General features: G+C 43.6%; 3 protein-coding genes and 1 long non-coding RNA gene across 7 annotated transcripts; 2 read left to right on the top strand and 2 right to left on the bottom strand.

Moving 5' to 3' along the window:
* The first annotated feature begins 996 nt into the window (after positions 1-996).
* LOC101780855 (40S ribosomal protein S25-4) lies at positions 997-2,687 on the top strand. The gene is made up of 4 exons (XM_004974152.4): positions 997-1,153; positions 1,240-1,314; positions 1,412-1,546; positions 2,297-2,687. The coding sequence occupies exons 1-4, from the start codon at positions 1,151-1,153 to the stop codon at positions 2,408-2,410; spliced, it is 327 nt and encodes a 108-aa protein (XP_004974209.1). The 5' UTR covers positions 997-1,150; the 3' UTR covers positions 2,411-2,687.
* Positions 2,688-3,894: 1,207 nt separating this feature from the next.
* On the top strand, positions 3,895-11,061 carry LOC101781263 (probable UDP-N-acetylglucosamine--peptide N-acetylglucosaminyltransferase SPINDLY). 4 transcript variants are annotated; one of them, XM_004974153.4, is made up of 19 exons: positions 3,895-4,298; positions 4,459-4,584; positions 4,690-5,092; positions 5,481-5,642; positions 5,739-5,914; positions 6,022-6,097; positions 6,558-6,686; positions 6,773-6,892; positions 6,970-7,038; positions 7,126-7,207; positions 7,435-7,529; positions 7,875-7,939; positions 8,065-8,263; positions 8,762-8,956; positions 9,087-9,181; positions 9,272-9,407; positions 9,491-9,708; positions 9,807-9,934; positions 10,208-11,061. In XM_004974153.4, the coding sequence occupies exons 3-19, from the start codon at positions 4,724-4,726 to the stop codon at positions 10,627-10,629; spliced, it is 2,736 nt and encodes a 911-aa protein (XP_004974210.1). In that variant the 5' UTR covers positions 3,895-4,298; positions 4,459-4,584; positions 4,690-4,723; the 3' UTR covers positions 10,630-11,061. The 4 variants fall into 4 exon arrangements, with proteins under 4 accessions (XP_004974210.1, XP_012702545.1, XP_022683312.1 ...); XM_012847091.3 differs by having other exon boundaries at positions 4,733-5,092; positions 10,208-10,629; XM_022827577.1 differs by having other exon boundaries at positions 4,463-4,584; positions 10,208-10,629.
* A 3,394-nt stretch (positions 11,062-14,455) lies between these two features.
* LOC101781654 (peptidyl-prolyl cis-trans isomerase CYP18-2) lies at positions 14,456-16,950 on the bottom strand. The gene is made up of 6 exons (XM_004974154.3): positions 16,784-16,950; positions 16,583-16,678; positions 16,404-16,465; positions 15,734-15,867; positions 15,360-15,444; positions 14,456-14,960 (listed from the first exon to the last, which is right to left on the bottom strand). The coding sequence occupies exons 1-6, from the start codon at positions 16,853-16,855 to the stop codon at positions 14,915-14,917; spliced, it is 495 nt and encodes a 164-aa protein (XP_004974211.1). The 5' UTR covers positions 16,856-16,950; the 3' UTR covers positions 14,456-14,914.
* Positions 16,951-17,511: 561 nt separating this feature from the next.
* LOC111257745 lies at positions 17,512-18,883 on the bottom strand. Its single transcript, XR_002678324.1, has 2 exons — positions 18,655-18,883; positions 17,512-17,761 (listed from the first exon to the last, which is right to left on the bottom strand). It is a non-coding gene; the product is annotated as an uncharacterized LOC111257745 (long non-coding RNA).
* Between the last annotated feature and the right edge of the window lie 3,853 nt (positions 18,884-22,736).

Genomic DNA, 22,736 nt, shown 5'->3' on the forward strand with positions numbered 1-22,736 from the left:
ACCTAGCAACCCTAGGTATATAACGCCCTTCGTCCCGCACCCAGACGCCCCCGACCCCACGCATCCCGCCGCCCCGTGACCGCGAGGCCGCGACTCCCGATCTCCTGCATGTGGCATGTCGTAGGCCGCACCCAGCTGGTCAGCCGTGCCCGCCTTCGGCCTCCTACTCCTTCGCCCCGCCGCCCGCCTCCTGCTCCTCCGCCGCCCCGCCCGCCGCCCACCGAGCCCCAGTGGAGCCGCGACCCGCCCTCCTCCTCCGCGCTGGCCGACCACAGGCCTTCCCCCATCGACCGAGCCCTCGCGCTTGCGCCCACCCTCCTCCTTTGCACAGGCCCCGTGCCGCGCCGGCCGTCGTCCTTCTCCTTCGCGCAAGCCCTGTGTCGCGTCGACCATCGTCCTCCTCCTTCGCCCGTCATCCTCTCCCTGCTCAGCACATCCCCCCGCCACGCGCCACGTGTCCTCCCCTCCGTGGCCGCCCGCTCCTCCCTGTTGTGGCCGCGCAAGCCCCAGCCGCCGCCCGCAACGTGTATTCTCGGGTTTCGGTTAATCCGTCGGGTTTCGGGTATCCGCGGGTTTCGGTTTTGGGGATGGATTTTCACCCGAATCGGTGTTCGGAGCGGATTCGGGTTTTAGGTTCGGATTTTGATTTTGGGTGTCCAGACACTCCACCCGAACCGAACCTGCCCGTTGCCATCCCTAGCACCCAGTTTAGCCTATATGAAGTTCTGCCAATGCTTTGTTACTGGTTGCGTTGCAGGAGGAAATTATGCTAAAATGTAATTGAATGCTTGCTAGTTAATTAAATGTTAATAACTGCTTGCCGTTTCCATAGGTTTCGCAGCTAAAGCTCGAGCTCATTGTTGAGAAATCTCTGCCGTCAGCGTATGGAGTACGACGCAAACGATGTTGAGAGGAAGAAGGAATTCTTTCGTGGGCCTTATGGGCCGTGCGACGGAAAGACTTCCTGTCTTCGGCACGATGTATAGGAGCGCCCATGTAGATCGGACGGTCGACCAGCACCGAGCTCGCTATATAACACCGTCCCACCTCACTCAACAAAACCCTAGCGCCGGCGCCGCAGACTCCTCCTACCCTTCGCTCCCTCCCCTCGCGCCGCCGTCGCCGTCGCCGCACCGCCGCCGCAGCCGAGATGGTGCGTTGTTTCCCTCTTCCCCGCGCCATTGGTCGCAGCCGATCCATCTCCCCGTGTGTCTAATCTGCTCGCGCGTCCCGTTGCAGGCCCCGAAGAAGGACAAGGCCCCGCCGCCGTCGTCGAAGCCGGCCAAGTCCGGCGGTGGCAAGCAGAAGAAGAAGGTGCGGCTGTCTCTCCGACTCGCTCGTCTCTTCGTATAGTCAGGGCTGCTGACATCTCTGGGGTTCTCATGGTGGATGCGCTTATTTGTTTTGGCAGAAGTGGAGCAAGGGAAAGCAAAAGGAGAAGGTGAACAACTCGGTGCTGTTCGACCAGGCCACCTACGACAAGCTGCTCACCGAGGCGCCCAAGTACAAGCAGATCACCCCCTCCGTCCTCTCCGAGCGCCTCAGGGTAAACCCCTCCTTCCAGATCCCGAGGACCAAGTGGTAGATGAGTAGTGGGTAACTGTAGAACGAATCGTATTTGATGCCTGCAGCTCCTTGGCTCATCTGATGGCCAATTGAATAGCAGTAATGGCTTGATGTGCCAGCCTCTTATGGATGTTCTGTGAATTTTCAATGCCGTGAACCATATCGTAATCACTAAGCTTGACAGTTATGAACAAGTCATAGGTGGTGCCTGTAGATATCTAGTGTATCAGATTTTCAATAGCTGAGGTTTTCCACACATGCTGCATTGATCTAAGTTGCTGTATGAACCCGTATGCGAATTAGATATTTTTGCGGTATTGCTTGTCTTGTTTCAGTATCTTGGTGATCTTTGCATACTGCCTTTTTTGTCATGCATTGCTCATTAGGTTTTGCTTCTGTGGAATTAGATGTCTGCTGTTTTTACAAACGCTAGTTTATGCATCTGTGTTCTTGCTGGGTATACTAGGTGTCACAGAGGATGTTTACCATAAACGCAATCTTGTAGTTATTGCCATAACATTGTGTATTGTTTTTTATCTTGATAGATGTGTATCTTTTGTTTCCTTTTAAAATGCCAGCTCTCGTATATGTTCCTGTTATCTTTTAAGTATGATAATTACAGTGCATAGAACTTGAATGCAGTCTGGTGAGGCAATTGACTTGCATATTGTTTAGCAATTATCTTTCTTGCCACTGCATGACTAAATTTTTTATTTCCATTTGCTTGTAGATCAATGGTTCCCTTGCCCGGAGGGCCATCAAGGACCTGATGGCTCGTGGCCTCATCCGGATGGTCGCCCAGCACTCAAGCCAGCAGATCTACACCAGGGCAACCAACACCTAAGGATCCAGGGAGCTGTAATGCTTTGTTTGCTCTCTGTAGGAGGAGCTCCTCTGCCTTAGAACAGTCATCTTTGTCAAGAGTTTGCTAATGGTTATGTTACCTGTGATGAGTATCTCTATGTGGCTGAAACATTTCAGAGATTTTGCGCATTAGTTCGTTACTATGGTTTGCCTATCATAAGTTACCTTGCCTCAATAGCTTTTTGCTCCCTGAATTGGAAAGCTTTCCCATTGTGAGATCTGAGATTCCTACACCGGTAGCAAAGCTTCTTGGGAAATCTGTGTTGATGTGCCTGTGATACGTGTTAAGTGTGGATGTTTACACCTTTGCTGCATTGCTTTTTGCTTGTTTTTGGTCAAAATCAGCAGCTGCATTCTGAATGTGGAAAGCTTCATCTACGACTTGTGATGCTGCTTCTTTGCAGCAGCCTGTGCATATTTGGTAGTCGTGCAGCAAGCAAGGTTCGTTCTGAATGTATTCAACCAAATAACGCCAATGCAATGGTCAGACAACCTGATCAGTTGACGTAACTTGATCAAAGGAGACTTTCCCTATGGCGTCGATGCATCTTGGGTTAACAGCTTGATTCCTCTTGGGCGACTGATTGCAATAACCTATTACCTTGGATTATAACTGCATCAGGAGTTTTCCGATCGATTTGCAATGATGTAGTGATCTATCTTGGAGTAATGTAATCGGATTAGAGTTTTCCTCATACGACCATGTTAAGTGGATGTTCTTTTGGAGTAAAGAGTGAAAGTGAGTATATGGAGGTGACATTGCGACAAGGGAGAAAATATCAGAGCCCATTATGGATATCACTAGTGCTTGCGTTTATATCTAGTGGCATCATCCAATTCAAACGTGGCAGTAGTAAAGCAAATTGTAGATGTTGTTGTAACACTAGTGGTTGGGTTATATCTCTAGTGGTATCATCCAATTCAAAGACTATATTAGGTAGTAGAGTAAAGTGGCTGTGTTGACGTGATAACTGAGGAAGTCAACAACATTTGAGGTAAGCAAGTATAAATGCTAGTGTACCAGCAACCGCCACGTTAACTCTACTGACGTAGTTCTTCAATTCAAAGCAACTCTAGACCACAACACCAAACCAAATGATATATTGCGTAAAACTCGGTAAAAATCCACTATATTTTCACTTAGTCACATATAGAAAATGTAGAGACACAGAAGGAAAAAAAGATACTAGACCGAATTCTTGGCATATATAGTGGCAAAATTCTCTTGCTTTTCCAGTCAAAAGAAAGTTCTCTGGTTTACCGCGTATGGTCGTTAAAAGAAAAAGAAATAATGCAAAACCCGAAGGGGTGGCAGTGAAAAAGATGGCTGGAAAAGAAAGCTGCACGATGCAGAGGGAGGTGGCAGCTGCGACTGTGCGGCGGGCGGGCAGTACAAAAAGGCTCCCCAAATCAATCAAAGCGAGCGCACGAGCCAAAGCGTAAAGGCAAAGCGCCAGCAATTTTCCGGAAAAGGGAGGGGCCTAAACACAAAAGGGTCAGCAGTACTACGCCGTCGCTTCCCCCCGCCTTACCCCCCACCTCCATTCCCGAAACCCTCGCCGCCGCCGCCGCCGAAATCCTCGCCGCGGCGGCGATCACCGCTCCCCTCGATGCTGGCGCTACGAGAGGGCGGCCAAGAGCGTCCTGCCACTCCCGCCTCCGGGCGCGCGGGGCGTCTCTGAGAGTCCAGAGCTTGTCTTGGCTCCCTGCGCAGCGCAGCCGAGCGCCGGGCGGCGCGCCGCCTGCCGCCGCTGCCGCGAGGCAGTTCAAGGCCTTCGGCAGGGCGCTGCTCTGCTCTCGCTCTAGTGGAGTTCCGTTAGAATCTTTCCGGCCGGGCGAAGATTGGTTCCTACTTTGGGGGACCGTTGGTAAGTAATTCCGACCTTTCTTGATGGATTTCTACGTTCAACGATTATGTTTTCTCAACCAAGACCAAATCTTTCTTTCTCGTTCTTTGTTCATATATAGTCTTGGTGACCTACGTGGTCCTGCTTCCCTGCTAATCCAGTCCATCCCTCGATTGTCCAGTTAGGTTTCTTTTTCGTCGTCTTAGGCGCGCAAGATCGACATTGCTTCACACAATAAGACTTCTTGGTGCAGTTCCTTTTCCAAGAGTATTGGGGGTTCAGTTTGAACCCCCAGGCCCCACGCCAGGTCAGTCCCTGCTCCAATTTTTGTCCCGTTTCCCCCCTACTAGTGGCTCCCTGTTCGATTTCTTGGCAAACCTAGGAACTGATTGATTATTGCAATTTCTCACAGATAATAAGGACAATAAAGACTCTCTCTCTCTTTCATGGGGCAGCCGGGGATGGACTCTGTTCAAGGGAAGGAGAGCAACGGTGTTGCCCCTGACTGCAACGGGGGTGCTTCTCCAGCAAAGCAGCAGCTGGAAGGGAAGGAGGCATTGCGGTATGCGAACATCCTCCGGTCGCGCAATAAGTTCGCTGATGCGATCCAGCTGTACAACGTTGTGCTTGAGAAGGAGGGCACCAATGTGGAGGCCCTTATTGGGAAAGGGATTTGCCTTCAGGCGCAGAGCCTACCAAGGCAGGCCATTGAGTGCTTCACAGAGGCTGTGAAAATTGAGCCAGAAAACGCGTGTGCTCTCACGCATTGTGGGATTATCTACAAAGATGAGGGTCACTTGGTTGAAGCTGCAGAGGTATTTGCAAGTCTCATTATGCACATTTCCTTTTCTATCTGTTGGCTTTCTGGTTCTTGTGAACTGCAATATGTGGCAGAAAAAAGATACACCTTGTTTGTAATATGTTATTGTTATGAACACAAGACGTCTTAGATGGAACATCATATGGAGCCTATGTGACTTTAAAGGAAAATAGACAATTATAAACTTACAGTTTTACACCCCTGCAAATCTAGTAATGCCATTTTATCTTGTTTGTACCTTGACTCTGTTCTTGTCTCCCATGTTTGCCTAATTAAATGATTTAACATTAGTATGTTTATGAATTTCCTGCTGTCACTGTATTCATTTGCCTCTTGTATTACCTTGCTAAATGTCTCATTGGAAAATAAAAAAAACTGAACAGGCATATCAAAAGGCCCGGACAGCAGATCCTTCCTACAAACCTGCCTCGGAATTTCTTGCTATTGTGTTGACTGATCTTGGAACTAGCTTGAAGCTTGCTGGTAATACAGAGGAGGGAATTCAAAAATATTGTGAAGCTCTGGAAGTAGACAACCACTATGCGGTACCATCATCACACCAGCTTGTATCTGCATTGCTATAGTTGTCTTTCTATGAACAACTCTTATATCGTGACGATGCCTTCATCTAACTGGTGCAGCCTGCTTATTACAACCTTGGAGTGGTTTATTCAGAGATGATGCAATTTGATATGGCTCTTACTTGTTATGAGAAAGCAGCATTGGAGAGACCATTGTATGCCGAGGCCTACTGCAACATGGGAGTTATCTATAAGAATAGGGGGGAGCTTGAAGCAGCAATTGCCTGTTATGAGAGGTAAAGTGAGGTTTTGTGTCATCAACCTGTCAAGTATTCTGGTGTTCCTAAGTAATTGAAACAATAACATGTTGAAATGCTCCTCTCATGATCTTACTGTATTCCAGGTGCTTGACTATTTCCCCCAACTTTGAGATTGCTAAGAATAATATGGCAATAGCACTAACTGACTTGGGAACAAAGGTGCGGTGTAGAGCTTTTCTATTACTATTTCAACCAGCTCAGAATATTTATTTTCTTGTGTGTGCTCTGTTCATCCTGGTCCATTTTTTTCTCTTTTTTTGGATGCAATTCTCAAGTTTGTAGTGGTAATAATTCATACCTGACAGACTTGAACTGTAACTCTACTACTCAAGCCTTGTGTAAAACATAATCTGTTTCCCTTCTTAAAGCAAATGTAACTCTTGGCAATTGCTTATCGACACACCTTTGATTTTCTGCCTACACACAAAAATGTTGTCAATGTCGAAATAGTTTCGACTGCCCTTAATGGGAACATCACCTATCACCTATGCAGCATTAATTTCACGTATAGCAATTATTTCAGTTTTGAAGTTCTTATGTATGATAATATGCATTTATTGGTGATTGATTGTTTCCCATCGCTTGTGTTTTCACTTATTAAGACATTGTAAATCCTCAGGTAAAAATTGAAGGTGACATCAATCAAGGTGTGGCGTATTACAAGAAAGCTCTGTTCTATAATTGGCACTATGCTGATGCCATGTATAATCTTGGCGTTGCATATGGTGAAATGTTGAATTTTGAGATGGTAAGTCACAAGATAATCTCATTAGTTCTGTTCTAACATTAACATTCACATTTTGCTAACAATACATTTTCCTGAGTCATGTGAAGGCTATTGTCTTTTACGAGCTTGCTCTGCACTTTAATCCTCGCTGTGCGGAAGCGTGCAACAATTTGGGAGTTATATACAAGGATAGGGATAACCTTGACAAAGCTGTTGAATGTTATCAAGTAAGTGAAACTAATTTACTCCGTTTCAGTCTTTTTTGGTTGGACTAATATGAGTTCTTTTTTTTTAATGTTTTCAGATGGCACTGTCAATTAAGCCAAATTTCTCCCAGTCACTAAATAACCTTGGAGTTGTCTATACTGTTCAGGTCTGTTCCTCTGCTATCAAGTTTGTATTTCATTTTTCTAGTTAATTTACACTTTTAGCCTACTGAAATATGGTTTTATTCAAACAGGGTAAGATGGATGCTGCTGCAAGTATGATTGAGAAGGCCATAATTGCAAATCCCACATACGCCGAAGCGTATAATAATCTAGGTAATGGATAACCAACCAATGCCATGCGAAACGCTTAAATTGTGTCATGTTTGATAATTTCCAGCCAAGAATCACCTTGTAAGATGCGGGTGTGACAGATATATATGCCTTTCTGCCCACCTTTTATGTAATATTGTTTTTGTTTTTCAACTCCAAATTACAAGACAACTCTCTAAAATTATTTATCAGAGTTATTAACTGACATATAACCATTGTTGTCATCCTAGGTGTTCTTTACAGAGATGCTGGAAGTATTACTTTAGCCATACAGGCATATGAGAGATGCCTTCAGATCGATCCTGATTCACGAAATGCTGGTCAGGTACCCCTCTTTGGCCTTGATAATGTTCATTAAAATTTGTTTTGTGTCTGCTCTATGTTATAATTAAATAACTTAATTCAGAAGGCATCACTAGTAATTCTTAAATGAACTTGCTCAGTTTGGTCAATAACCATAGGTAGATGGCGCACATCCAAATAATCATATATCGCCTCTTTATCATTCTGGAATGAATTTTCATTACTTAAGCTTTGCTTTTGCTAGGAATTATCTGGCTTGTTTTTTTATAATTTTAGTGAAATCTATGGGTTGTATTTTTTTTCCAATGGCTGACCTAGCCTACATTTGCCCTTATGTGATATAAACTTACATGATATCATTTTACAGAACCGTTTGCTTGCAATGAACTATATTGATGAGGGATCAGATGACAAGCTTTATGAAGCTCACAGGTCTTATTATTCACTGTTTACAATACACTTGACACACACACACACACACACACATTAGGAGGGCCTTTTATTGCCATGACCTATAAATCAGCAGGATTGCTCACTATCTTTTATTTCTTATACAGGGAGTGGGGGAAACGCTTTATGAAATTGTATCCACAACATACTAGTTGGGATAACTCCAAAGTTGCTGATCGTCCATTGATCATTGGCTACGTGTCTCCTGATTACTTTACTCACTCTGTGTCCTACTTCATTGAAGCTCCGCTTACACATCATGACTACACAAATTGCAAGGTGGTTGTCTACTCTGGTGTTGTGAAGGTATAGACAACTGTTACTTTTCCTCTTGGCTATTGTTCTCACACTTCGAGTGAGTTTATTAGATTGATTTCTGTAGTAGGGACCGAAATATATGTCTAATTAAGCATGGGAAATGACCCTTTTTATCAAAGCAGAAGATATCTAGTGACTGTCAGGGACTTATTTTCGTGCATGAAAATTTAGCTCAATAATTCTATATTTAAGTAAATTAGGAAATAACATCCAATGCGAGGCTAATGGGTTGAGTATAGTGCCACATGTTAGTGGCACCTTAGTGTTATTCTCCTACTTGCATGATCTTTATTCTGTAATTCTACTTACTATCTTCAGCAACACAAGTAACACCTGGTGTTATTTGAGTTGCTGAAAATTTTGTTTCGTTTATTATGGTTCACCTAGTACCTAAGGCTGCATTGCTTAGTCCGTTTGGAGCATGCAAGCTCCTTGGTTTCATGCACTCATTTCGCTCGTTTTTTACTTTCATTCATGATTATTTAGGCAGATGCCAAGACACTTAGATTCAAGGATAAGGTGTTGAAAAAGGGTGGATTGTGGAGAGATATATACGGTATTGATGAAAAGAGGGTTGCTAGCTTGGTGAGGGAGGATAAAGTGGACATACTTGTGGAGCTTACTGGTCATACAGCAAATAATAAGTTAGGAACAATGGCATGCCGACCTGCTCCTATTCAGGTACTTTGTTGCTCCATGATGCATATCTCTGTTTCCTCCCTTATTTTCAGAACTGTTCTCACAGGAGCAACATTCGTTCTTTATGTGATGAGCAGGATTTGTTTTAACCATGATCTGTATGTCCTCACAGGTTACCTGGATTGGCTACCCTAATACAACAGGTTTGCCAACAATTGATTACCGAATTACAGACTCATTGGCTGATCCACCTGGAACAAAACAAAAGTAAGAGATGATTATCTTGCAGCTACAGTTTCTGGCATGCAATTTTCTATTCTGAGATATTTAGAAGCTCATGGCAGCAATTGTCTACAGGCATGTTGAAGAGTTGGTGCACCTTCCTGAAAGTTTTCTTTGTTACACTCCCTCCCCGGAAGCTGGGCCTGTTTGTCCAACACCAGCAATTTCAAATGGTTTTGTCACTTTTGGGAGTTTTAACAATCTGGCAAAGGTATTGCAAGTTTGGGCCCGAATATTATGTGCTGAAAGCTTTACCTTTCTACTGAATCACTCAATTAATTTTTTCCTTTATAGATTACACCGAAGGTATTGCAAGTTTGGGCCCAAATATTATGTGCAGTCCCAAACTCCAGGCTTGTTGTTAAGTGCAAGCCATTCTGCTGTGACAGTATAAGACAGAAATTTTTATCAACACTAGAGGAATTGGGTTTGGAGTCATTGCGAGTTGATTTGTTGCCACTCATCCATCTGAACCATGATCACATGCAAGCATATTCCTTAATGGACATCAGGTGAGCAGTTGAGTCATCAATTGTAGACTGAGTTCATAAACAGCATTATTGGTGTTGCTCTAAACATCACCTGAATTTTGTGTTATTTGTTTGTTCAGTCTGGATACATTTCCGTACGCTGGAACTACCACTACATGTGAATCTTTGTACATGGGGGTTCCATGTGTTACAATGGCTGGTGCAGTTCATGCTCATAATGTTGGTGTTAGCCTACTCAGCAAAGTTGGTTAGTAACTCTACGCTACTTGTTCATCAATTGTGCTCTTCCTTTCCCTGCATGGTTGTGTATGACCTGCATCAAAGATTCACTTTTCCATAGTTCCCTTTTCATTTTAGTTATATCTGGCATGTATTATCTGAACATAGATAATGTTAACTGAAGCTACTAGTAGTAAAATCTTCTAGCTACCATACCAGGACATTTTTTTTCACTGTGAAACAGGATTGATTGGATGTATGGAACTATGAATTGACGTTTTGCTTCTTTCCCCACTTGCAGGGTTGGGGAGACTGGTTGCCAAAACAGAGGATGAGTATGTCAGCTTAGCATTGGATTTGGCATCAGATGTAAATGCCTTGCAAGAACTGAGAATGAGCCTCCGAGAGCTGATGATGAAGTCACCTGTCTGTGATGGGGAGAAATTCACACGCGGCCTGGAAGCTGCATACAGGAACATGTGGCACAGGTATTGTGATGGAGATGTGCCATCTCTCAGGCGCTTAGAATTGTTACAGGAACATCCTGTTGCCAATAAGCAAGACTCGGACAAGACTGCCGAGAAGCTCGCAGATCTGAAAGCACAGAAAGCAAATGCAACCGTAGAGGGAGATAAGCAGCCCCCAGTAATGGCCAATGGTGTGAGCTCACCTGATTCACCTGCTTCTGCGAAATTCGAAGCAAACGGTCATTGCAGCCAATGACCAAGACAATGTGCTCCATTGATGGGAGCCAATACTGATCTACTGTAGCTTGAGATGCGCAATTGATGTGGGTGATATCTGTGCCTAAGAGCTTGCTGCTGGGGTGCCAACGCCGGGTGTCTCCGATTTATCGACACTGGTAATGGATATAAGAGCACGCATGTGCCAGGCGGTTGAGAATCTGCGGTGACCTGTGACTTGTAGCAAATGCTAGATAATTCAACGGGGGAAAAGCTTATAGAGTTTGATTTGTAGAGCTTTGCCCCCGGTGTAGGTTCATGGTATGGTAATTTAGAAACAAAAGAACAAAGGCACTGGTTGTATATGTAGTAGAAATATGACAGTGAAACAACTTCTAGAGTCGATTAACCGAGGAAATTTCAATAGGCAGTCACCATATCACCATGCTGTTTACTAATCTATTTTTGCGTGTATCAGTCTCCTGTACCTTGTGGTTTGTGAGGCTGTTTGCCCACTAGTTGACTCGCAGGGACCGAGCAGCATCCGCTGCTAGCTCAAAGCTGAGAGGAAATGAACCGGAAATGTGGCTGGATTATTTTATTTATCTAAAAAAAATAAAAAAATATCCGAGTACTGGTGTCCGACAAGTATCCGAGTATAAAAATTTCATGTGTTGGCCCAGGATGGTTATGATCTGGTCTTAACGTCGGTCCCTTTGGTTTGGCTTCCAAAATTACTTTTGCTTAAAAAAAAACTAAAAGCCAACTAAATACATGGTATTCCTACCGGATTCTACAACAACTAAAGGAATGGGATTCCTACCGGATTCTACAACAAAAGCAGCTTTTGCTCGGTTCAATTTTCACGGCAGGTTAGTCAGATTTTCACCAGCTGCGGAGGGTAATTTTTCCTCGAAATTATGCCATTTGTTATGGGGTGTACCCCTTCGATCTTTTCTCTCTCCCCCCGTCATCTTCTCCTCTCGACTAGGCAAAACAACAAAGCATGCACAACATCTAGGGTTTCAGCTCCCCTATGTGGCGGTGGTGCCCGGAGCTTCGACGTCGGCAACCCCCCTAAACAGGAGCAAATTGTAGGTTCGGGTTTCGTTCTATTAGATTTTGCAAAATATAAAGTTCTAGCACCTCACACGTTTCCAATCTAAAAGTCGCTAGCAAATTTGCCCGTGCGTTGCTACGGGTAAGGGTCATATATATATATTATTATCATATAATAATATTATTATCATATAGGGTAAGGATCATATATATATTATTATCATATAATAATATTATACGCTATATGTAGTGAGCATGTAAATGCCATAGGGGTAGGAGGTTAAACACAAATGAAAACTAAATTTTTAGGACTAATGGAGAAATACCTATAAGGAAGAAGTTGTTTGCGGATTGATCCATCAAAAAGCCAAGCTAGGTTAAATGCTCAATGCGACAGTTGATGATATCATGATGAGCTTACCTCCATATTATCAACCGAAGTTTTTGCTCGGATCAGTATTATTACGTGTATGGGCATTGGATTTTTAAACTCATTATTATTTAGCATTAATCCTTACTCTTTCATAAATTTTGATGTTTCTACTTTTTCAGAGAGGTGCTAAAAGTATATATAAAATGATATACATCCAGCGAAATCAATTTTGATGCAATTAGATATATAATGCGTCGCTGGTTGTTGGCTAAATTGCTATACTAACTACTGCCGAGAGGCACAAACACACATACTGCTGCACAAACACGCTGCTGTCGTACGTACTCCTAGTGACCCCCTCCTCCCGCATCACCTTCTGGATCGTATTGTTGGACTCCTTGCATACTTCATCGATCAACCGTAGGCGCCCAGATACTATTGGCCCAGATATACTTACGCTGTTGTCTACCTCTTAACAATCGATCGATGTGGAGCAGTGCCTCTCTTAACAATCGATCCATGATACATGCAGGTTTTTTTAACTTAGAGATGGCCTGATGAGGATGGGAGGTTTTTTTACTCCGCTTGATGAGGAAACAAACTAGAATATCCATGCTCAACAGGACATTATTAATGTGACATGCTGCAAATAATTATAAATTCTGGTTGTTTCTGAGGATGGGATGAATTTAATTTTTCACTAGAAATACATGCGCGGCTTTGACGCGCCCTCGTCGGAGTGAACTAGTTCCTAATTTATTATGTATCTACCTGTATTGTCTTTGAGGATTTCTGAATTTGAGCCCCATGGTGATCTCTCAATCTTGGAGAAAAATTTGGACTACTTCAACATCACAAGAAACTAAGTAACCAATTGTTCATTAAACACGTAAGTTTGGTGAGGATGGTATTAAGTGGAAAGATCTTGAAATGGCTTTCGTGTATAAAGAAATCTCAAAGAAAGTTGTAGTGCCCAAAAATCAATTGCTTTGTAAAGATCCAAGAAATATCTTAGTTACAAATGAATCAAAGAATTAAAATGACTCCCTGAAAATGATACATGCAAGCATGTTGTTATACAGGTGGTGGAGACACGGATAAATGAGATGATGCAAGTATGGATGCTGCAATGAATTAAAACTCCACGAAAATGATACATGCAAGCATGTTGTTATACAGGTGGTGGAGACACGGATACATGAGATGATGCAAGTATGGATGCTGAAAAAAAAACAGTTGATGGCGATGTAAATGAAACTACTCAAACACTACTCGATCTTCTATGTTATAAGTAACCACTCAATCCTTCCGAGGGAAGAGCTGCGTATGCATAATACCCTACTTACAATTTTATCCTCGTTTCATGTAAAAAGGTTAACTCGAAGGTGCTATGGCTCGAGGACATATGCTTATAAGTTGCCTCCACCCTTACTTAACTAGTAAAATGGTACTAAACATGCGAGCATGTGCTGCTCGTGGGCTATATCCAAATTGGGCTAGGTACGACATACACCTCCCTCCTCAAAAGATCCGATGTCCCCGTCAGTCCAACTCACCCACACTTGGGTAAATATCCAAAAATGTTCCATCCTAGCGCACGACCTTACGTCTAGTGCCGACGCCATATGCAAGCCGTGTGTCCCATCCAGACCCATACGCAACATGCGCCATATGCCCGCACACTGACTCAGTGACTCATGCAAAGCCGCATCGCCTAGCCTTTCCGAGGGATGAGCCCGCATACATATAACACCCTACTTTCACTTTCATCATTATTTCGTGTAAAAGGATTAATTCGAAGGTGCTATGGTTGGAGGACAAATACTTATAATTTAGCTCCATCCTTGCTAAAATTAGCAATGTACCTGCTCAAATATAGGCTATATTCGAATTGGACCGGGCATGGCACTAGCTAGCTCGGCTCGACTGAATGTCAACCTGGTCTTAGGGTGGAGAGTGCGTGAAAGCTCGTTCTTTCCCAAAATAAGGAGAGTGAAATGCAAGCACGCACCCGCATTCTTCTTCCGGTGCTAAGAAGGCTTCTCATTTCTACAATCTTACGAGCTTTGAGTACAAACTCTTTCCACAAGGAGAGTGACAGCGCACTGTTCTGAATGGAAAAAAAAAATCTTATCAGTTCAAAATTGTTCATGATAAAATCAAGAAGAAGAATCTCAGGATCTAATACCTCCTGGACACTAATCGGCAGGGTATCTCAAACAAGTGTTGACCCTATAGATTGCTTTGCTATCCCATTTAGGCAAGGTGCGAGCAACTCGATCAGCAAGGTATAGGAACCCTAGCTAATTCTGATTAGGTCACAATGCGAAGGGGGTATGACCGTATTACGAGTTATTTATATAGACAAAAAGATCCCACAAAGCATGGCCATGGTAAGCAATATGAAAGTCAAAGGTAAGAGACAAACAGCACATGGCACACACAAATAGCAAGGCTACAACATATACATTGGGAAGTCAGAGCTCGGCTCTCTCTCACCTGCTGGAGCCTTCTTCCATCCCAGGTCAAGCTTCGGGGAAAAGAAAGGAAAAGAAGGCTACAACAGGCTTTCTAAAAGTGGAAGAAGGCTGCACTGCTTCTGAGGTCCAAATGAAACTGCATGTTCAACGCAATATTATTTTCTACTAGAGGAGGATATGTTTGGTTGGATGCACCACTTGATGATCTGATTAACTCATCAGGTATGTTTTCAAGTCAGACAGATCGAGAGATAAGATTCACCACTTGATGAATTTTATATAACAGTAGTACAACCCATAACCAGGCTGTTTCTCAATCTTTTTTCCCGAATGGCACCACTTTCAGGATCATTAAACCTAAACTGGCACAAGCACAGTTCACAGAGCCAAACTCAGCACGTCAAGCTTCAATCTCAATCTTTGACGATGGCTCGAAGGATTTTCACTTCATGGATGGGCCTGAAACCAACAAAGATAAGAAAGCTCAGTGAGGATAAATAGAGATCAGAACAGGTGGAGACAGTAGTTTCACTACTAGATTGAAATGGAGAAATTGGAGTTCCTGCAAGTGAATCAATGGGAATATGGTTTGCCTACTATATATACATGCTGTATATTCATCAAGTACCAGATAATACAATCTTGTGTAACCTCCTAATCAATGGTTATATAAGCTAAAACAAAATCATTTCTCCTTCTTTAGTCATGAAGCAACTGTGTGATGTGCCCTTTCCATTCTATGGACACAAAATAAACACATGTATATAACCTCCTCATGCACACTACACAATATAATGCCAATGCGGCAATGCAGCACAATAAAATACTTTTTGATGGGAATTCAGATGCAAGCGTTACCTGTCATTTTTGTCAGTCTGCACACTTCCAAGGCGCTTAACAATTTCCATGCCTCTGCATACCCTCCCAAAAATTGTATGCTTTCCTGGAACATTACAACATCATGTTAGCTGTATGAAACTGCAAGCAAGCAGTGAGATTAAGAAAAGTTCGACATGAGTGCTATATATCTATCACGCTTAATTCAGATGTGAGCACATTTTGACAAATCACATTCCAAGATGCAAAACCTCATAAAGCTGAATACTGAAATACCAGATTGCTATGCTATAAAGCTCACAAGTGAAAATGGCCAACACAGTTCAAAGAAAGTAGATAAGCAAAACGCATAGATGCAAATGGTAGCACCAAAGATCCAAAGTGCCTAGCCTTACCATCAAGTGACTGACAAGGCGCAAGAGTTATGAAGAACTGGCTTCCATTTGTATTTGGACCAGCGTTCGCCATGGACAGAATTCCAGCCCCGGTGTGCTTCAACTCCGACTTTATCTCATCCTCAAACTTTACTCTACGACGAAAGAAAGCAACAGCAGCAAGCGCACCAATCTTAGACAGGACCACAAGTTGACAACTAAAGAGCAAGAATGGCACAGACAAATTCATCTTACAGACAGCCCTAGAGAAGAAATATCTTACAGGCTGCCTAGCAAATTAGTTTTTCTCGAGGCTAGCAACCAAAAATCAGTGTAACAACGCCACTATAATGTTATGCAACGGAGTAGCTAACCTTTCCCAACATAATGTATGGTAATGTTCTGCCAAATACAGGTTATACATGCATTGCTGCTGTAAGGTAGCATTTGTTCGACCAAAGTGACAATGTAATTGTCAATTTTAGGATAACACATACAGCTAGAAGGCGAAAATCATGTACCATAGCCACTGAAACATTGTAGAAAAAGAGTGTCCAATCTTTACAGCTCCATGCTTCATTGTACTCCACCAAATATTTGGGTATACATGTATTGCTAGAATTCACTGGACTAAAGATACAATGTAATCGTTGACTAAAAATAAAGTAGGGGCAGTGTCCAGATTGCTCACCCATAGATGGACTCGCCACCCCTGCCGGTTCCAGTAGGATCCCCACCTTGCACGATGAAATCCTAAACAGGCGCAAGAACAGCATCCGGTCATTAAGCAACCGCATCGGGTTCGGATCAGACTACTTGAGCAAGAGGATCTCCAGAGCAAGAGAAAGAAGGGGGAAGCAAAGGAGAGACCTTGATGATGCGGTGGAAGATGACGTCGTTGTAGTATCCGCGGCGCGCGAGCTCGACGAAGTTCCGGCAGGTCTTGGGCGCGTGCTTGTAGTACATCTGGGGATCGAGTAGGACACCCAGACCCAGCAAACAAAGAAGCATCAGCATCAGCATCAATCGAGGAGTAGAAGAGAGCCCCTGAGGTGGGCGTTGGGATGGTACCTCGACGGTGATGGCGCCCATGGAGGTCTCTAGGGTGACCTCCGGCGTCCCGCCCTCAGTGCTGCCCCACATCCTGGGCACGGCGAGGTGGGAGGCGGCGGCGTCGCGGGGAGAAGGAGAGGGAGAGGAGGGGAGAAGCGAGGAGGGCCGTGCGAGAAGGGAGAAGAGAGTACAGGGGGCTTTGGAGACATTTCGTGCACATTACAGGAACAACCCTCAAGTTACATTGTATTAGGGGGTGTTTGGGAGGAGGGGCTAAACTTTAGCCCTGTCACATCGGATGTTCGGATACTAATTAGAAGGATTAAACATAAGCTAATTACAAAACTAATTGCAGAATCCCTAAACTAAATCATGATTTGCGACGAATCTATTAAACCTAATTAATCCATCATTAGTGAATGGTTACTGTAGCACCACATTGTCAAATCATGAACTAATTAGACTTAATAGATTCGTCTCACGATTTAACTTAGGGGTTGTATAAGTAGTTTTGTAATTAGTTTAGATTTAATACTCCTAATTAGTATCAAATATGTGACGGTTTTAGCCCCCTCCTCTCAAACATCCCCTTAGTATAATCTATCTGCCACCTGCCGTTTCCCAACCCTGAAGGCGAAATGGAGATCCTGTTCTTGTACGATGGTATGCTGGAATCGAGAGGATTTGCATGCCGATACATCGACCAAGATCCGGAGGACTGCATGGCAGCAGCTAGGAGCAACACATGGACATAATGCATGCAGCAGGCACTGAGGCACATGATATCACTGAAACGTTCACGATAGCACCTGGATCTGGATACGTTGTTGTGCAATGACAAAACAAGGGGAAACTGATCCTAGCTAGTCGGCACATGAAAGTGCACTAGTACTAGTACTTTATTTAACTACCATCCGGCTTCGAATTAGTATCAGCTTGTTGAGCTTGATGAACACTCCTGTCCGGTTTGGAGAAGAGCTCCATGGCCTTCCTTATCTGCAAATAATTTGCAATTAAGGTCATGATAATCGAGTAAGCTAGCAAATCGATGCATATATCACCTGCTGTGAGCCTGCTAGCGTACAAACATCTAAAATTGGCAAGGCAAGAGCGTGCACTCACAGAAACTGAAGCATTCTGTTGTCCCTTTTTTTCAGGTAAAAAAAGCTGAAACTATATACTATGTTGATGATTAATTAAAAACAGCCAACAAGTTAAAGGAGTGCTACAAAACACAGGTGCAGACCTCATTCTTGCTTGGTCATTATTAGATGGTTAGCGTTCATTCATACATACTCAGATTCAGGTTTCGCACCGATTTGGATTCGGACAGGGTATCTTTTCAATTGTCTATATTTTTATACAAGAGGGCGACTCAACCCAAACAGCATGAAGAATGCAGCAGTGAAGCAAAGAATGGTTGAAGAAGCTAGCACTGAACCCCGGAAAGCCATCCTCCTCTGCAGTCTGCATGCAGTACCAGCTATAGCTCGTTCTATGCGGGAGACATTCAGGAAGTGTAGTTACTGAAGTTTGGTGCAATTATCATCCATCAGGTCAACAAATAAGCCCGGCCCAGATTTGGCATCCAATCCAGTGCAAATAGATCAATCAAACGTGCAGACTACTGAACTAGTATTGATTACTGCACGATGGTGATCCAATCCAGTGGAAATAAAGCAAAGAGTTTGTCTTGACAAGGTAATCTAGCAGGTTGCTAATTCGCATTAGAGCAACAAGGCATACATAAAGACAGCAGTGATTCCCCGAAGAATAAGGCATACATACAGATATCATTATTTGCACACGCACACACACACAAATGTCAGGTCAGGATGGAAGTTGTACTGCTATGCTACTGCTAGTAATATAAATAAAAACGCACGTACGGGGTTGGGGTAGTTGGGGCCGTAGTCGGCGGTGAGGAGCAAGAAGGCGGCGGTGGCGGCGCCGATCATCGCCGTCCGGCGAACTATCCTGTCGGATCTCGAGACCACCGGCGGCATCGCTGCAAATCAATATTCTGGGTTGCTGGAGTGTGGGCGGTCGGTGGGTCTCTGGGTGGAAGAAACCCGCGGAAGCGAGGAGAAGACACTAGAAGCCACGTCGTGTTGGGCTGGGCTATGCTAGTAGCCTGAAGAGCAGCTGTGTAATAGAACCATGGGTTGTGGTGAAAGCTAAGCAGTGAGTGTAAGCGCAGAGAATACAGGTTCAGAACTGATCAGTGCAGCATGTCTGCATACATCTCCTGTAAACGATTCCATTGCAAATCATTTTAAGGCTGTATGGATTGACTGTCTTTCCAGCTGTGTCATGTAGCTATTAAAAAATGAAAACATTTAGTCGAGTGCTTCGTATGTCCTGGCCACACTGTGCTATATTGTGACAAAAATTGAATAGAAATTAGCAGGGAAAGGGGTTCACCTATGTACTGAGAAAACATTAGGTACAGCGGTCATTGACGAGTTACAGCAGGGAATTTGTTAGCTTATCTGAGCTGAAGCTGATATAGCATTTTGCCTCTGAACAAAATAACTACAGGTTTTGCTTACAAATGTTCATCCGGACTCCTCCTCGAGTACTGATGAAAACTTCATCCCGTACGGCCCAAGCAGAAAGACGACAAATTTTTAGTATAATCTTTTTTAATTTTTTCAAGTACAACTTTTACAAACAAAATTATTAAGAAAACTTCTTATCATGATTTTGCTAGCACAACTTTTGCATGACTATTTTTTTTAAAAAAATATACACGTAAATTTTCGTTATTCAACGTCTATGGAAATGCACACTAACTTAGTTAATAAAACTGTTGTGCATATCTCTTTTCGGATAAACTTCTCAAACATATAAATTTGATTATCAAATAAAGAAGCAAATTTTGTAGGTTAAATATGAAAAAAGAGAAAAGAAAAGGGAAAGAAAAAGCATTCGCATTCAGACCCATGATGATGATTCTAGCCCGCTCGCGTGGGCCCTCTAGCCTCCTGTCCTCACAACCACCCCTCGCCAGCGGCCACCCCCACTCCAGCGACCACCAAATCCCGCGCCACCGCTCGTAGCTCTCCCACCTCCGCTCTCTCTCCTGATGCTGTGCCGTTTTACCCTGCTGCTACCTCCAGGGGCGTGGGAAGCATGTGCGCTGGATGGATGTGTCCGACTCCGACGCGGAGTCCCTCTACGTCATAACTTTGGGATAGAAAATTTCCGCCGCAACATGAACACTATGTTTCATGCAAAATTCACTGTTCACTGTGAAAAAGGCAAAAAATAATAGTGGGAACATAAAACTTACAAAACTAGCATTGCCTCTATTTATAAGCTCAAGATCCTTATACAATTTATGACAACTTTTTTTTTCGAAAACGCAGGAGAGCTGCGCTTCATTGCATTAGAGAGAGAGAGAGAGAGAGAAAATGGTCCCATAGCTGCAAAAATTCCCGGATTCCAATCCATGAAAGATCTCCACGTATTACACAGACCCATCCATCGTTGGCCAATGCTTCAGCCACTGTTTGCCTTTTACGGATTCTAGAAGGCACACTTGCAAAAACCATAGGTGCGAGGTTCTCCACTGAACAACCATGCAACCAATTATCTATCCAAAAGACTTCTTGTTCTTGGTAGCAAAATTCAGACTCGTAAGTCTTGTTAGTTTATGAATTTCTCATATGATGTCCGTCATCATTTTGTATTTTTACTTATATTTTGGCTTATCTTTCAGATTGATGATGAATATTCTCATAGTGAACTTGAAGATATTCTGTCACAATGTGAATAACCTAAATTGTGAACTTCCCAGTGACATACATAAAATCAACATATATGATGAATCTTTTGAAGAACTAAAGAAGTATGCTAAAAATGGCATAGCTTATTTCGTCCTATAATTGACAGGTAGAGGTGGTGGGTTTAATCGTAAAATGAACAAAGGCGGCGGAAGTTGGGTCGGAGCCAACAAAATTTATGGCAACAAGTGTACAATAAAGATATTTAAGCATAATGGAAACACTACTTATCATGATGGAATACAGTATAAGGCTCTTAAGCCTAAATGATACTTTTACATTTTTTTGGTTAACTAAAGTTTATCCTAACCTATTGTTGACGCCGGATTTCGTCATCAGTAGAATCGGCGCCAAGGAGAAAAGAAGTCGAAGAAGTACGGTTGGGAATCGGTCAAATGGTGCTATAATGCGGAATCGGCCGGCAGCTTTTACTTCGCTTCAGGGTGAATACGCCAGATTCCCAATCGGCAATCCTTTGCCGATAAGAAATCGGCCGATCAGGAAGATGGACTAGTTGGGCCTGTATGGGCTTGGAAAGATGGAAGGATAAGGTGGGGGTCAGCCCACGAAGCGTGGGGTAACTAGTTTAGCACGGGTTGTGCTTGTAGATATTTTGTTTTCTGTTTGAGTTAGAGATAGAGTTCTAGTCGGTTAAGAAGATTATTTGTACGGGGCTATAAATAGCTACCTTGGTAAATCTGTAAACACAACAATCAATCAATACAACAAGTTACTTTCTTCTTCGTACTTACTTTCGAGCAGGCGACTTCGCCATTACTTTTTCTTCTCACGAGTTCGTGCGGGTTGGCAGGACTGCATCATCTTGATCTCCGGCCAATTCTGTAAGTTCCGCTTATCGAGTAATATCTAAGCTTTAACTTCCGGCGCATCGCTGTCGTTTCGTTTAGATTTATTCATCAGTTATCGATATCAACTAGATTAATAGGTTTTTACCTGTTTCCCTAGTTTTTATCACCAGTTATCCCGCTAGGAATCGGTAGTATCGGCTTTCATTACTTTCTGTTGTTAGATCCATTCATTGCCGATTAGATCTTTTCCTAGTGCCGTTATTACAAGCTTTGTACCGATTACTTTAGTATTTTTCTGTATACAAGGCTACAGGGATCGTGCTGTCTTATAGCCGATTTCATCATCACAGTAAATCGGCCGATTTGCCGATAAGCTCTCTCGATCGGAAACTTAGCCGATCGTAGTTACTGAATTTGACACGTGTTCTTCCTTGCCAATCAACAGGTCAGATTGGCTGGCACGCCGCGCGAACCGCACCAGGGCATTCACCCGAACAGGAGCTAAGCAGATTCTCCCGGGTCGTGTGTCGGTCGCTGGGATTCGGTTGACCGATTTCTAGCGCCTGCTGCCACATATTAAAGAGAAATATGCTTCACAAGAGTTCGAGAGCCTGAGCCAGATTGTCCACCGATTGTCCGGGCAGGAGGTGCGTCCATTCGATCCAAGAAGGAATTTCCAGAAGAAAGTGGCATTCCTGGAAGAATTAGAGGATGAGGAAGATGCCGACATCGGACTTGCAGAGTGGATTAAGGGAAAGAAGCCGATATCATGCCTGTTCGGCAAGAAGGAACCGGAAGCATTTGGTTTCGATAGAACTAAAGCTGACAAAATCTTCGATCTTCTACTCCAGGAAGGGCAGATTAAACTCTCGCCTTACCATACAATACCCTCTGCCGAACAATTGAAGAAGATGAAGTATTGCAAGTGGCACAATGCCACATCACATGATACCAACGAGTGCAAAATCTTCAGGCAACAAATAGAGTCGGCCATTGAGCAGGGCAGACTCAAATTTGAAGTGCCGGCAAAACCGGCCAAACCAATGAAAATCGACCAGCACCCTTTTCCTACCAACATGGCTGACACGGGAAAGAATTCTCCCCAAACAAAAGTGCTAACGTCCGAGTCGGCCAAAAAGAGTGGCGCCGTCGATCCCAGAAATCAAGTTACGTCTGAAGACATCAAGGGAAAGCGACGAATGGAGGACGATAATGGTGAGTCAGAAGGACCACGCATTACTTCCCAGTTCCTGCTCCAAAAGTACCAACGCCAACATGAACGTTCGAGGTCCCGAGAGGAAGCAATGCGTCGGCACGAGGAGCACTGGAGATGCCCATTCTTCATCCATTGTTGGGAAAATAACCTCAGGCTAC

Source organism: Setaria italica, chromosome VI (genome assembly GCF_000263155.2).
Source record: "Setaria italica strain Yugu1 chromosome VI, Setaria_italica_v2.0, whole genome shotgun sequence".
NCBI lineage: Eukaryota > Viridiplantae > Streptophyta > Magnoliopsida > Poales > Poaceae > Setaria > Setaria italica.

What these genes read in the sequence shown, in the direction of transcription:
- LOC101780855 (XM_004974152.4), top strand. An exon ending in GTGGCAAGCAGAAGAAGAAG is followed by an intron (nt 1,315 to 1,411) that starts GTGCGGCTGTCT and finishes TTGTTTTGGCAG; the next exon opens with AAGTGGAGCAAGGGAAAGCA. An exon ending in TCCTCTCCGAGCGCCTCAGG is followed by an intron (nt 1,547 to 2,296) that starts GTAAACCCCTCC and finishes ATTTGCTTGTAG; the next exon opens with ATCAATGGTTCCCTTGCCCG.
- LOC101781263 (XM_004974153.4), top strand. Translation starts at nt 4,724, where the DNA reads ATGGGGCAGCCGGGGATGGACTCTGTTCAAGGGAAGGAGAGCAACGGT. An exon ending in GTTTTAACAATCTGGCAAAG is followed by an intron (nt 9,408 to 9,490) that starts GTATTGCAAGTT and finishes TTTCCTTTATAG; the next exon opens with ATTACACCGAAGGTATTGCA. An exon ending in TAGCCTACTCAGCAAAGTTG is followed by an intron (nt 9,935 to 10,207) that starts GTTAGTAACTCT and finishes CCCCACTTGCAG; the next exon opens with GGTTGGGGAGACTGGTTGCC.
- LOC101781654 (XM_004974154.3), bottom strand. Translation starts at nt 16,855, where the DNA reads ATGTGGGGCAGCACTGAGGGCGGGACGCCGGAGGTCACCCTAGAGACC. An exon ending in GGTGGCGAGTCCATCTATGG is followed by an intron (nt 15,868 to 16,403) that starts GTGAGCAATCTG and finishes CTTTCGTCGTAG; the next exon opens with AGTAAAGTTTGAGGATGAGA. An exon ending in GCCTTGTCAGTCACTTGATG is followed by an intron (nt 15,445 to 15,733) that starts GTAAGGCTAGGC and finishes GTAATGTTCCAG; the next exon opens with GAAAGCATACAATTTTTGGG.